Source organism: Coenobita brevimanus, chromosome 87 (genome assembly GCF_032717465.1).
Source record: "Coenobita brevimanus isolate Jiangsu-jjx chromosome 87, ASM3271746v2, whole genome shotgun sequence".
Classification (NCBI taxonomy): Eukaryota; Metazoa; Arthropoda; class Malacostraca; order Decapoda; family Coenobitidae; genus Coenobita; species Coenobita brevimanus.
The window spans coordinates 11,667,525-11,679,236 of NC_137040.1; the positions used below are offsets into that span (position 1 = coordinate 11,667,525).

The 11,712-nt window shown below is 46.3% G+C and overlaps 1 protein-coding gene across 1 annotated transcript; it reads right to left on the minus strand.

Moving 5' to 3' along the window:
• Nucleotides 1-3,196: 3,196 nt before the first annotated feature.
• On the minus strand, nt 3,197-3,583 carry LOC145410976 (protein FAM200A-like). Its single transcript, XM_080281032.1, has one exon. It carries the CDS (start codon nt 3,581-3,583, stop codon nt 3,197-3,199), a length of 387 nt encoding a protein of 128 aa, XP_080137158.1.
• Between the last annotated feature and the right edge of the window lie 8,129 nt (nt 3,584-11,712).

Below are 11,712 nucleotides of genomic sequence, written 5' to 3' on the forward strand. Positions count from 1 at the left end.
CAAATCTGGCCACTTATGCACAACTTACTTTCATGACATGTCCTTTGAAGTCGGCAAATTTATTACTAGACTGTCCAGTTTTTATATTACTTATATATGGTATTTATGTACAAATTAATTTATTTTTAAGCGTGCGATTCATTCGAATCTGACTACTGTGATAACCCCCCCCCCTCCCTTATCTCTAAGTACAACAGAGAATTCCTAGAATTTCTGGTGGGGATGGGGGGTGCAAAAATAGGTGATCTGCAAAAGAAATAGGTGTCAAATTTGAATTTCACTAAAAAAAAAATAATAGGAATAACCCTGGTTTCATTCCAAGCATAATCTAAACTAACAACGAATCTAACCTATCCAAACCACATCCATCTGTAGAGCTAGTAACAAAAAAAGACCAACAACGAGAGGAAGCGATGGCCATCCATGCATTCAACTATCCATCATCTAATCCTGTGTTACCCCGTGAGGAACGTAGAAGCCCGGGGCTAGGCAGGTTGGTCCTGACATTTAAGAGCTAGCACACACTAAAATATCCGAGATCCAATAGGGGCTGACACTGTAATAATAATAATTAGAAAACAGAAAACAGAAATTGCCATTTGCAGTTTCAGTAACTCACCACATGACAGTCATCCGTCTCGTGTAGGCTATGTGGCCTCAGTACATAAAAATATGCAATTTTTGAACTCTGACCTTGGCTGTGACCTTAAGTTTTGGGTCAGGGTCATTCATACTTGGTACGGTAACCATGCATGGCACATCAAGTTCTATAAATGTACCAATTTTGGTGATTATACCTAGCTCGATTCTCTCTTGGTTTTTCAAATTGTGCACTCAATAACCCCATACTACTTTCCATTGACCCCTGTGCGATCTCAGAAACTAATGGCCCAAATGGGCCCATAGTCATTTCAGATCTGCTCCTCGATCTTGGTCAAATCCCACAAAAATGTCAAGTCTGTACCTTTAGCGGTTCCTGAGAATCCGCGAATAGACTACCGGTATTTTCATAGGTTTCTGGACGTAAGTGGAAAACCAGTACTGGGAACTGGATGGTATTGGGTCATATGAAGCCGCCAGCTGGGGAACTCAAATGGCCAAGTATGATGGTTGTAGCTCTGAAACTATGCAAATACACGCAATTTACTTCTTCGTAATAATAATAATAATAATAATAATGACAAGAACAATATAACCCACCACTGGTGTGGTGAATACTAATACTAATAATATTGACAAGAACAATATAACTCACCACTGGTGTGGTAAGTAATCATAATCATAATCATAATCATAATAATAATAATAATAATAATAATAATAATAACAACAACAACAATACCCTTCAGTCGACGTCCACTAGCTTTTCCCATAGCACATCATAACAACCCAGTACATCACTCAAGATCTGTACCAACACTTGTCACATCATTCATGTGATAGGGTAACAATCGATATGAGTCAATAGACCTTCTGAGGCAGACTACTGCTTGTCTTGTAATTCGTTCACTACGGTAATGTATTTTCAGTTACCCTATATCAGTGGTTCTTAACCTTTCTGCTACCACGCCCCCCTCTAGTAGTTGGTCCTTCCCTCCACGCCCCCCTCGCATCTTCAACTAAACTGATAAAATTCCCTGCTAGATTTTAAGGAAAAACTGAAAAAAATTGGTGTTTTTACTCCTTTTATTGAGCATGAACTTTGTGCAAACAATATACCCAGCATATTTAATGAGGTTAGTTTCTTACCGATTTAAAGAGATACTTGACAGTGTTTCTTAGCTACCAGATCTTGAATGCGTGTATGAATGCCAAAGGGTGCACAACGTATATAGGCCGTTTCACACCGGCTGCGATGCTACGCGAGCCACGCAATGCTGCGGACGCACGCTCGCGATGTTTGCTATGCGAGTGTTCACACCAGAAGCTATGTCTGCTAACACACACACAGTTTCTTGGCTGCAGCGATGGGAGATACTCTGTGGTCCCCGGAGGAGGAGGAGGAGGAGGAGGAGAAGGAGGAGTTATTAATGTTAACTGTAGCCATGAGCAATACGAGAAAAAAGAAGTGGGTACATGAAACAAATATGAAAAGACTAGAATGTGGTGAATGTCATCTTGTTCAAGAGCTGGAAATGGATGAAGAGAAATTTAGACAATATTTCAGACTGTCTCCCGCTCAGTTCACTGAAGCTCTCTCACTCATAGAACAAGACATCAAGAAGCAGGACACCAACTACAAAAACTGTCTTCATGTCTTCAGCCAGAAGTGGTTAACCCCTTTACAAGTTTCCGTCATGTTTAACCCTCTCATGGTCGGGACTACTCAAGCATTCTGTTCCAGCTAACCCAGACGATTAAATTCACCTGAGCACGTCAAAAGAGCGTGTGAATGTCATTATTGTCACCACATACTCTTTCATGGCCGGGACAACTCTCCAATTGACGCCAGACGACTATGTTCAGCTCAGAGTGAGTCATAAAGGCCTGAGAGTGTTGATAAAACTGCGTGGTTCCAGCAGGAGTATAACCTAAATGTGATGCTCATGGTGAATATGTTACTTTGCTATCATATTCCCCCTCACGCTACTTCCTTCGCTTCCCCCTACCCGTTTCAGCATCTTTCCCCCTTCCATTCTCTTTCTTCACATTCTCCTCATACCCTCCATTGTTTCCTTTTACTCCCTTTCATCTTCTCTCTCTTCCTTCCCCCCCCCCTCCCTCCATCCCTTTCTCGTACTCTTCCCCCTCACCCTCTCCCGTATCTCTTCCCTCTCACTCTTTCCCTCTTCTCTTCCCTCTCACTCTTTCTCTCCTCTCTTTTCTCTCACTTTTTATCTCCTGTCTTCTCTCTTTTTTCCTCCTCTCTACCAACCCACTCTTTCTCTCCCCTCTCACTTTTTCCCCCTCCTCTCCTCCCTCTTGCTCTTTTCCTCCTCTCTTCCCTCTCGCTTTTTTCCTCCTCTCTTCCCCTTCACTTTCCCTCCTCTCTTCACCCTCTCACTTTCCCACCTCTTCCCTCTCACTTTTACTCTCCTCTCTTCCCTCTTCTCTCTGGCACGAGTCCCAAAGTGACCAAGTGTGCATGCGTGGGCAAAGCTATGCCGGGAAAAATCGCCGGTCCGGCAATCGGGAAAGCTATGCGAGCGGTGTCGCAGGCATCGCTCGCGTAGCTTCGCATCCAGTGTGAACTGCCTCATTTAAAACAACGCAAGCAATTGAAAGCCACGTGGCTCGGTATCGCCAGCATAACGTGGCTCGTGTAGCATCGCAGCCGGTGTGAAACGGCCTTATATAAGTCCCCTTCAGCGTTCAGCTTGTTTTTGTACTTGATCTTGACAGCAACGAGCATGGAAAATGCATACGTTGATTCATACATTGTCAGAATCCGAAGAGCTTGATGTGAGATCACACGGTAAACAAGAAGGTACTTGACCCAGAACGTCTCAAGATCCAGTTCTTTGAAGTCTTCCTTAGCTGAGGAGTTGAACTTTAACTCAAGAAACTCCTCTTGCACTTCATCCGAAACATCAGCTACTTCACATTGAAATGGGTTCCTGATGAATTCCCAGGCTTCACGCATCTCATCTATATCTGGGGAAGTAGCTGATGAATTCTGCTTTCAAGTCAGTCAGTTTTTTTTTTTTCTCAGAATCAAGGTAACTGTGAATGAGGACAGACTCCAAGTTACAAAAACTGGCTGTATTTCCATCTAGAATTCGACATTTCCGTAGGTCGAGTTTGGCCATGATGGCTCGAATGGTGTCGTGGCGCATGATGATGGTGATGTTTTCCCCTTGTAGTTTAAGGTTGATTGCATTCAGCGTTTCGAAGATGTCCACCAGGTAAGCAGAAAGCCTTCAGACTGGAATTTGTCATGGAGATATGTCTTCTGCTGTGAATCTATAAATATTGCTACTTCTCGTAGTTCATAAAGCGGTCCATGCAGGTTTTGTGCTTCCTTCATAATCATCTCGATATTAGCCACGCTCTTGTTATGAGAATTACAAATATAATTAGAGAAATTCTTATTTTTTTCCCCAGCTCGCACCCCCCCCCCTAGAATTTACTCAGGCCCCCCTAGGGGGATGCGCTCCCCAGGTTAAGAACCTCTGCCTTATATTCATGTTACCATCATACAGTACGATATGCGTCGCCAAAGGGTAGGCATTTCATAACAAACGGGTCAGGTGTAATAGTTTTCACTTCTTTCAAAACCAAACGTTCCCCCTAGGACGAATAAACAGGTTTGGTGGTAGCAAGAATAAAAATAAATACCCCATCTCAGTGACCCTGTTAAGATAATCTATCCACCAAACAATACCGTACAGTACAAAGCCTTGGCATGTGTTTGTATGTCACTACCCACAGGATTACAAAACCTACCCTTATCTCAAATCTGTGACATTACGGTGCATCTGTAATAATCCGAACCATTTCCACGAATCTGAACATAAACATGACATACAGTACATGCATCTCGAGTTAATACATTCATAACTTCAGTTCCTTTCCAATATATATTCATCAACAAACCAGTTCCCACTTAACTTTATCCACACGTCTCTCATCTACTTTACGCTCTCTCTCTCTCTCTCTCTCTCTCTCTCTCTCTTAGCGCCTTCGTACGCATATTTGGTCAATTTGCTGTTTCGTACAACCAAGGAATCTTGAAAATTCATTTTGACAGTATTCACACCTCATCTTCTACTGCCGTTTTTACTAAATATCTAATTGTCGCAAATGCACTTTTCTGTACTAAGTGGGAGTAGAGGTTGGGTGGAGGAAGCACGGCTGAAACGGTTTATTCCAGCTCCTATCTTCATCTTCCATTGCATCTAACTTAACCTTATCTGACTGAATCTCGATTAACCTAACCTACCCTAATTCAATCTAGTGTGGGTGTAGATTCGATAACAAACGGAGCTACAAGCTGAACAACTACCACTCCTTATCTACTAGTGGGCCTACTAATAAGTGCATTTGCGACAACTAAGTATTTAATAAAAACGCCAGTAGGAGGTGAGATGTGTAGACGGTCAAAAGTAAATTTCAAGATTCTATGGTTGTACGAAACTGCAATTTTGCTTAATGCCAATGCGTGTGCAAAACGTTTTAGCTCAACGAACTTAAATATTCTAACACTATATTTACCTGACAGACTACTATCTTGTGTACATTATAGACCCTAATGAAAGAGAGACTGGACAGCAGCCATTATGTGTCAACATGTATACGACTGGGTCGCTCTCTCGCGTTCACATAGAGACCAGTGGCGCGTTGCTAGATACCACCAGTCAGTTAACTATTGTTGACGTATTACTGACGATTTTTTAAAAATTTTTAATTCTATGTTTGCACCAGGTGTTGTCTTTTTAATATATATAAGGATGCAGCTATATGATTTATTCCTCTACACATTAAGTAGGATTATATCCAAGCATATAAAGATGAGTGAGTGAGTTTGCAGACGACGTTAGATATATGAATACCGAGTGTTTACATATTTTGCCCATAAAATGCATGAGTTACAACGTAGTGCCCCTGAGAACGCCACGACACAGCTGCAGTACAGTGCCCCCAGGAACTCTACGACACCCCCACCAGGACCCCACGGAGGAGCCGCAGCTGAACCAGCCAACCCCGCGCGACAATGGCATAAATCTGACCGGGCCTCGCGTCCCTATGACATGCAGCCGCCTCACCATTGCCATAGCAGGAATTCAACACTACCTTCGGGAAGAGAAACCATTGGATCAAGTGGGGGTGGAACTGTCCGTCCGGTTCCACACAGCGCCCTCTCAGGAGACGACCGGTAGCCGCTCCCGCCTTCTACAGGAGTGTGCCAGAAGCTTCTCCAAAGGTGTCTTCCTCCTTGAGACGGCCAGAACCCGCTCGCCCCTCTTAAGGAAATCAGTCTCATACCGACCTGAGGGTAATCAGGAGACAGCCAGAAGCCGCTCCTGCCTTCGTCGGAAGGTATTCTTCCGGGGTCAGCCTGAAGTCGCCCTACACCCCCTCCTCCAGGAGTCGGCCTGTAGCCGATCCCCCCTTCATCAGACGCCTGGTAGCCACTCCGAAGGTGCTGCCCCTGAGTTGGCCTGTAGCCGCTCCTCCCTCCGGCAGAAGGAGATGGCCTGTAGTTGCTCCCGCCTTTGTCAGATGGCCGGTAGCCGCTCCGAAGGTGCTGCCCCTGAGTCGGCCTGTAGCCACTCCTCCCTCCAGCAGAAGGAGATGGCCTGTAGTCACTCCCGCCTTCGTCAGACGGCCGGTAGCTGCTCCGAAGGTGTTGCCCCTGAGTCGGCCTGTAGCCGCTCCTCCCTCTGGCAGAAGGAGACGGCCTGTAGTCACTCCCGCCTTTGTCAGACGGCCGGTAGCCGCTCCGAAGGTGCTGCCCTTGAGTCGGCCTGTAGCCGCTCCCCACCCCTCCTGCAGGAGATGGCCTGGAGCCGCTCCCACCTTCGTAAGATGGCCAAAAGCAGCTCCGAAGGTGTCCTGAGGCACGCTGATTCCCCCTCTCCAGCCACGGCCAGTAGCCGGGCCTCGGCGCCTCCCTGTAGCACCCTCAGAGAGCCACAGCCGGTAGCAGGGCCCCAACGCCGGAGACGAGGGAGAGCAGTCCTGCCGCCACGGCATGAGACCAGGATCCTGACCCCCAACGTAGAGGACGCCGGAGTTCCAGCCAAGCCCTGATGCCTCCCCTGGCCTTTGCTCCCTACGCCTGGCCCTGGAGAAAACCCACCTGACGGACCCTGACTCGGGTCGGTGCCGCAGCCCCTCCCTGACGGCGCCACTTGGCTCCAGGGACTGCAGTCCTCAGGTACTCCAGGCCCTCCCCAGGACACCCGGGTAGGACCTCCCTAAGCTCCGACGGCAGAAGACCTCCACCTCTGGCAGAGACGAGCCAGAGATTCCTGGACCTGTTTGGCCCCAGTCCTGAGGGCCACACCCCAGTACCCAGCCCGGAAGACACAGGCCTCCCAGCCACCTGCAGCCCTGGACGAGAGAAGACGCCCCTGAGAGTCGTTGCGTGCCCTCTCGGCATGCCCTCCCCTGGCGGAATAGTCGCCGGCGTGTTCCCCAGCCCCCCCCCCTCCGTATAGTGTGATCTGTCCTATGTAGTGCAACATAGCCAAAGTGACATAGTGTGCCTGAACAGCAGGCAAAGTGTTCAAGGAAGTTGAAAAGGGAACAAGTGGGGAAATGAAACTCATATCGTGATGCTCTTGTAATGTGCCGGTAGAATCCCAGAGACGAGAGACCTACATCAGTGAAGTATATAAGTTCCCTCGGCCACAGAAAATCATATAGCAAAAGTGTTGTTAATATCTTTCCCCTTTGTACTGCTATAATTTAGAGACTCCCAGTGCTGTATGGCCTCCCTTGATAACTCTCCTCTCGATTTCCCCACGCACAGGAATCCCAAAAACCCCCTTGCAGTAAATTACCAAAACCTCTTTGCTACCCGAGGATAACAGTGCCAACCCTATAACATCTATTCCCTCTCGATATTACCATAAAGTGTTACCAACCCCACAGCCCATCACTCCCGCTCTCTCTCTCCCCCCCCCTCCCTCCCCTTCGGCGAGCTCCACCCCCGCTTCCCGTGTACACTGCCAGCCTGTGTTCAGAGTAATATTGTTCACTACATCGTGAATATTATCCTTTGATCTCTGTTGTGCCAGTACCCTGCGAGGTACATTTGTCTAGTTAAGGACTGTGATTTCCCAAATGGTTGTTGTATCATCTACTGTCCGTCTGATGTCTGACTACTGAATACACTATCTATCTATCTATCTATTGCCAGACGCCTCAATCCCGTTTGGGGTGGCCACAAACAAATCGCCTCCAAGTCGCCCTGTCCCCTGCCATTTCACTGCCCTGCTCCCAACTCACACCCCCCTCTCTCATATACCTCTCCACCTCATCCCTCCATCTCATCTTCGGCCTCCCCCTCCCTCTTCCCCCCTCCACCTCACTCACATACACTCTCTTCGTCAGTCTCTCACCCTCCATCCTCTCCACATGGCCAAGCCACCTCAGTGTGTTCCTCATAACACTTCCTATCACATCCACATCCACACCACAACGCTCCTTTATATCCTCATTCGTCAGCCTGTCTCTCCACGTGACTCCACAGGCTCTTCTTAAATAACTCATTTCCACTGCTCTCACTCTTGACTTGTGTCCTTCCAACAATGTCCAAGCTTCACTTCCGTACATTAGAGTTGGTATCACAATACTGTCATGTAGTAACTTTTTCACCTCCATGCTCACTTCCCTGTTTCTTATCACTGCTTTCAAAGAACCAGCAACCTTTCTTCCCTGCTGTACCCTTTCAAGCACTTCACCCTCCAAACCTCCATCCTTACTCATCACACTATCCAAGTACTTAAACGTACTCACATTTTCCAATTCCTCACCATCCAACCTCGCTGTACATTCACTAACTTCACCTCTCTCAAAGACCATCACTTTACTCTTCCCTACATTCACCTTTAGATTCCGTTTCTTACACACTCTCTCAAACTCATCCACCAAGCCTTGCAGCTCCCCTTCGTCTTCACTCAACAACACAGTATCATCTGCAAACAACAGTACAGGGAGTTTCCAAACACTATCCTCTCTCACCAAGGCCACTCCAACATCCACTACCCTACCTTGTACCTCTTTTATTACCCCATCCATGTACAGATTGAACAACCATGGAGACATGACACATCTCTGTTTCAAACCAACTTTCAAAGAGAAAAATTCACTTAGTTCACCATCCACATGCACTGCAGCCTTCGCACCATCGTACATACTCTTCACGGCATTCAACAACTTCCCATCTACTCCATATATTCTTAACACTTTCCACAATCCTTGTCTATCCACCCTGTCATATGCTTTCTCCAAATCCATGATAGCCGCATACAACTTCTTTCCCTTCTCTAGACACTTTTCCACTAAAGATCTAAGAATGAATATCTGATCTACACAACCTCTTCCCTTCCTAAAGCCTCCCTGTTCTTCTCCAACTAATTTCTCTGTTCTTTCTCTAACTCTGTCTATAAGTATCCTACCATACACTTTTCCTATTATACTAAGAAGAGAAATGCCCCTATGACTACCACACACTTCTTTTTCCCCTTTTCCTTTGTACAAGGGAATAATTATACCTGACTTCCAATCCTCCGGGACTCTACCTTCCTCCCAGGCCAATCTGCACATCTTCCACATCCATTCTACTACTATCTCTCCCCCATGCTTCAGCATTTCACCACACACTCCATCAATTCCTGGGACTTTCCCCGATTTAACTTTCTTCATTGCTTCCACAACTTCTATCCTCCTGATTTCTTCCTGTCTTCTCACCTCCCTCCTTCTCCCAGCCATTCCCCAGCCACTTATACTCGCATTACTTCCATCCTCTACGTTCAACAGTTCCTTAAAGTGTTCTCTCCATCTGCTCACTTTTTCTCCCTTCTCCACTAGTAATCTACCATTTTTATCTTTCACTCCCCTGCTAACTTCATCTCCACCCTGTCTTACTCTTTTCACTTCTCTCCAGAACATTTTCTTACAGTCCCTCCACTTTACACTCAAATTCCTTCCAAATTCCTCATCCACTCTCTTCTTACTCACTCTTACTAATAACTCCCTCTTCCATCTCTCAACTTCTTCCACGCCCCTATTTCTCATCCATTCATTGTATGCTTTCTTGTTTTGTGCCACAGCCTGTTTCACCTCTTCAGTCCACCACACTGTTCCTTGCACCCCCCTCCGTCTTCTCTTCCTTCCACACACCACATCACATGCTGCACATATTTCTTCTGTAAATATCTTACACACACCTTCCACGTCTCCCATCTGCTCCAATTCATATTTGCCCAATCGTTCCTCCACTTCTCTCTTATACTCTGCCTTTTTCTCATCCTCTTGTAACCTTTCCACTCTCCTTGCAACTACTCCTTCCTCTCGTCTTTCCCTTCTTCTCTTCCTCCATCTTACTTGCATTCTAATTCTGGCCACCACCAAGTAGTGGTCAGAAAGTCCACTCCCCCAACCTCTATACACTCTTGCATCCATTACACATCTTCGCATCCTTTCATCCACACACACATCATCAATCATTGCCTTCCATTCATTCAGTTCACCACCCACCCTTCTCATCACTCGCCATGTATGCCTGTGGATCATTTTATGCCTGAAGAGGGTATTGGCTATCACCAACCCCCTCCCAGCACAAATGTCCACTAACGCACTCCCATTCTCATCTATCTCAGGAGGCACACCCCACTCACCAACTATTCCATCCACCTTCACATTCCCAACTTTACTATTCATATCACCAATCAAAAACACTCTCTCATTCCTTCCAAACTTTTCCATGCACACTTCCACATTTGTCCAGAACTCTTCTCTCACTCTTCTAGCACGATCTTGCATTGGCGCATACACACACAATCGCCCACATTTGTATTCTAACTTTCAACTTTACCCACACAATCCTTGACCCAACTGATCCATACTGTCTTATGCTCCTCTTCCATCTTTTACTCACAACTATACATACTCCTTCCTTTGCCCTCTCATTCTCACCTAGTCCTGCACATATACTCCATCCATACTCCCATTCTCTCACACTTTCTCCTCCCCATTTTGTTTCAGTTATTCCACATACATCCACTTTCGCACCCTCAAGCACCTGGACAATCTCTCTCTCTTTCACCTCATCATTCGCTCCTCTTACATTCCATGTACTCATTACCAAGTCCTTTGTCCGGTCCTGGGTCGTCATCGTTTGGTCAGTCCTTGTGCGAGGCTTCTTATTTGTTTTTTTTTAGTTAGTTGTTTTCCGGGGAGGGGCACTAACCCTCCGCCAACCCTTTTAGTCGCCTTTTACGACAAGCAGGGATACTGGGGGAGTATTCTTGAAAACCCCCCTACCCCCAAGGGTAGAATTATTGCCTGAGTTTTTGTGTCCAACCTCTCTTACTTGCACTAAGCCCCGGTCTCGAAAGAGGACCCCGCTTTGACGTTAGGTGTTCTAGGAACGAGAAGTCGAGGCTAAAACACCTAGCATTACAGCCCAGCTAACAGCTTAACACTAATAGTGCTCCAGAACCTGGCCCTGAAGCGATAGCAGGAAATCCCATAGAAATCACTCTATATAGCTTACTGTTGAAAATCCTTAACTTAGACTTCTCTTCTCACCTAATGTTAGGGGGAGGCAGTGGCTCAATCGGTAGAAAGGTGGCCTGCAGTCCTAACGGGCCCGGATTCAAATTCCCGCTGGGGCAGGGAACAGTTTAAGGATTTTAATTTCATTAAATCAGGCTTTACTGATATACCAGGTGACCCGCCGACATGTCGTACAAATACCCCCGCTAATACCAATACACCAGTCCTGTATGAGACAGCCCTAGCATGTATTCAATATGGACGGTGGGTGTTACCGCCGAAGTGGTGGCATGTACAGGTGTATGGTATGTAGGAGGACTGCTGGGCCTTGATAGCAGGCTGTGAAGCCTATGCCCAGAGTCGGAGACAAAAAAAAAAAAAAAAAAACTTCCACTTTATGAAAATATCCAGTTTCCTTAACACTCCTTCAATGTATATTACAGTAGGGCAAATCTTTTTATTAATGGGAAAACTACATATAAAATGAATATACCTTACCTGCCAAAGTCGATTGTCGCTGACAGACCAGTTCGCTCTTCCGAT

What these genes read in the sequence shown, in the direction of transcription:
- LOC145410976 (XM_080281032.1), bottom strand. Translation starts at nt 3,583, where the DNA reads ATGCGTGAAGCCTGGGAATTCATCAGGAACCCATTTCAATGTGAAGTA.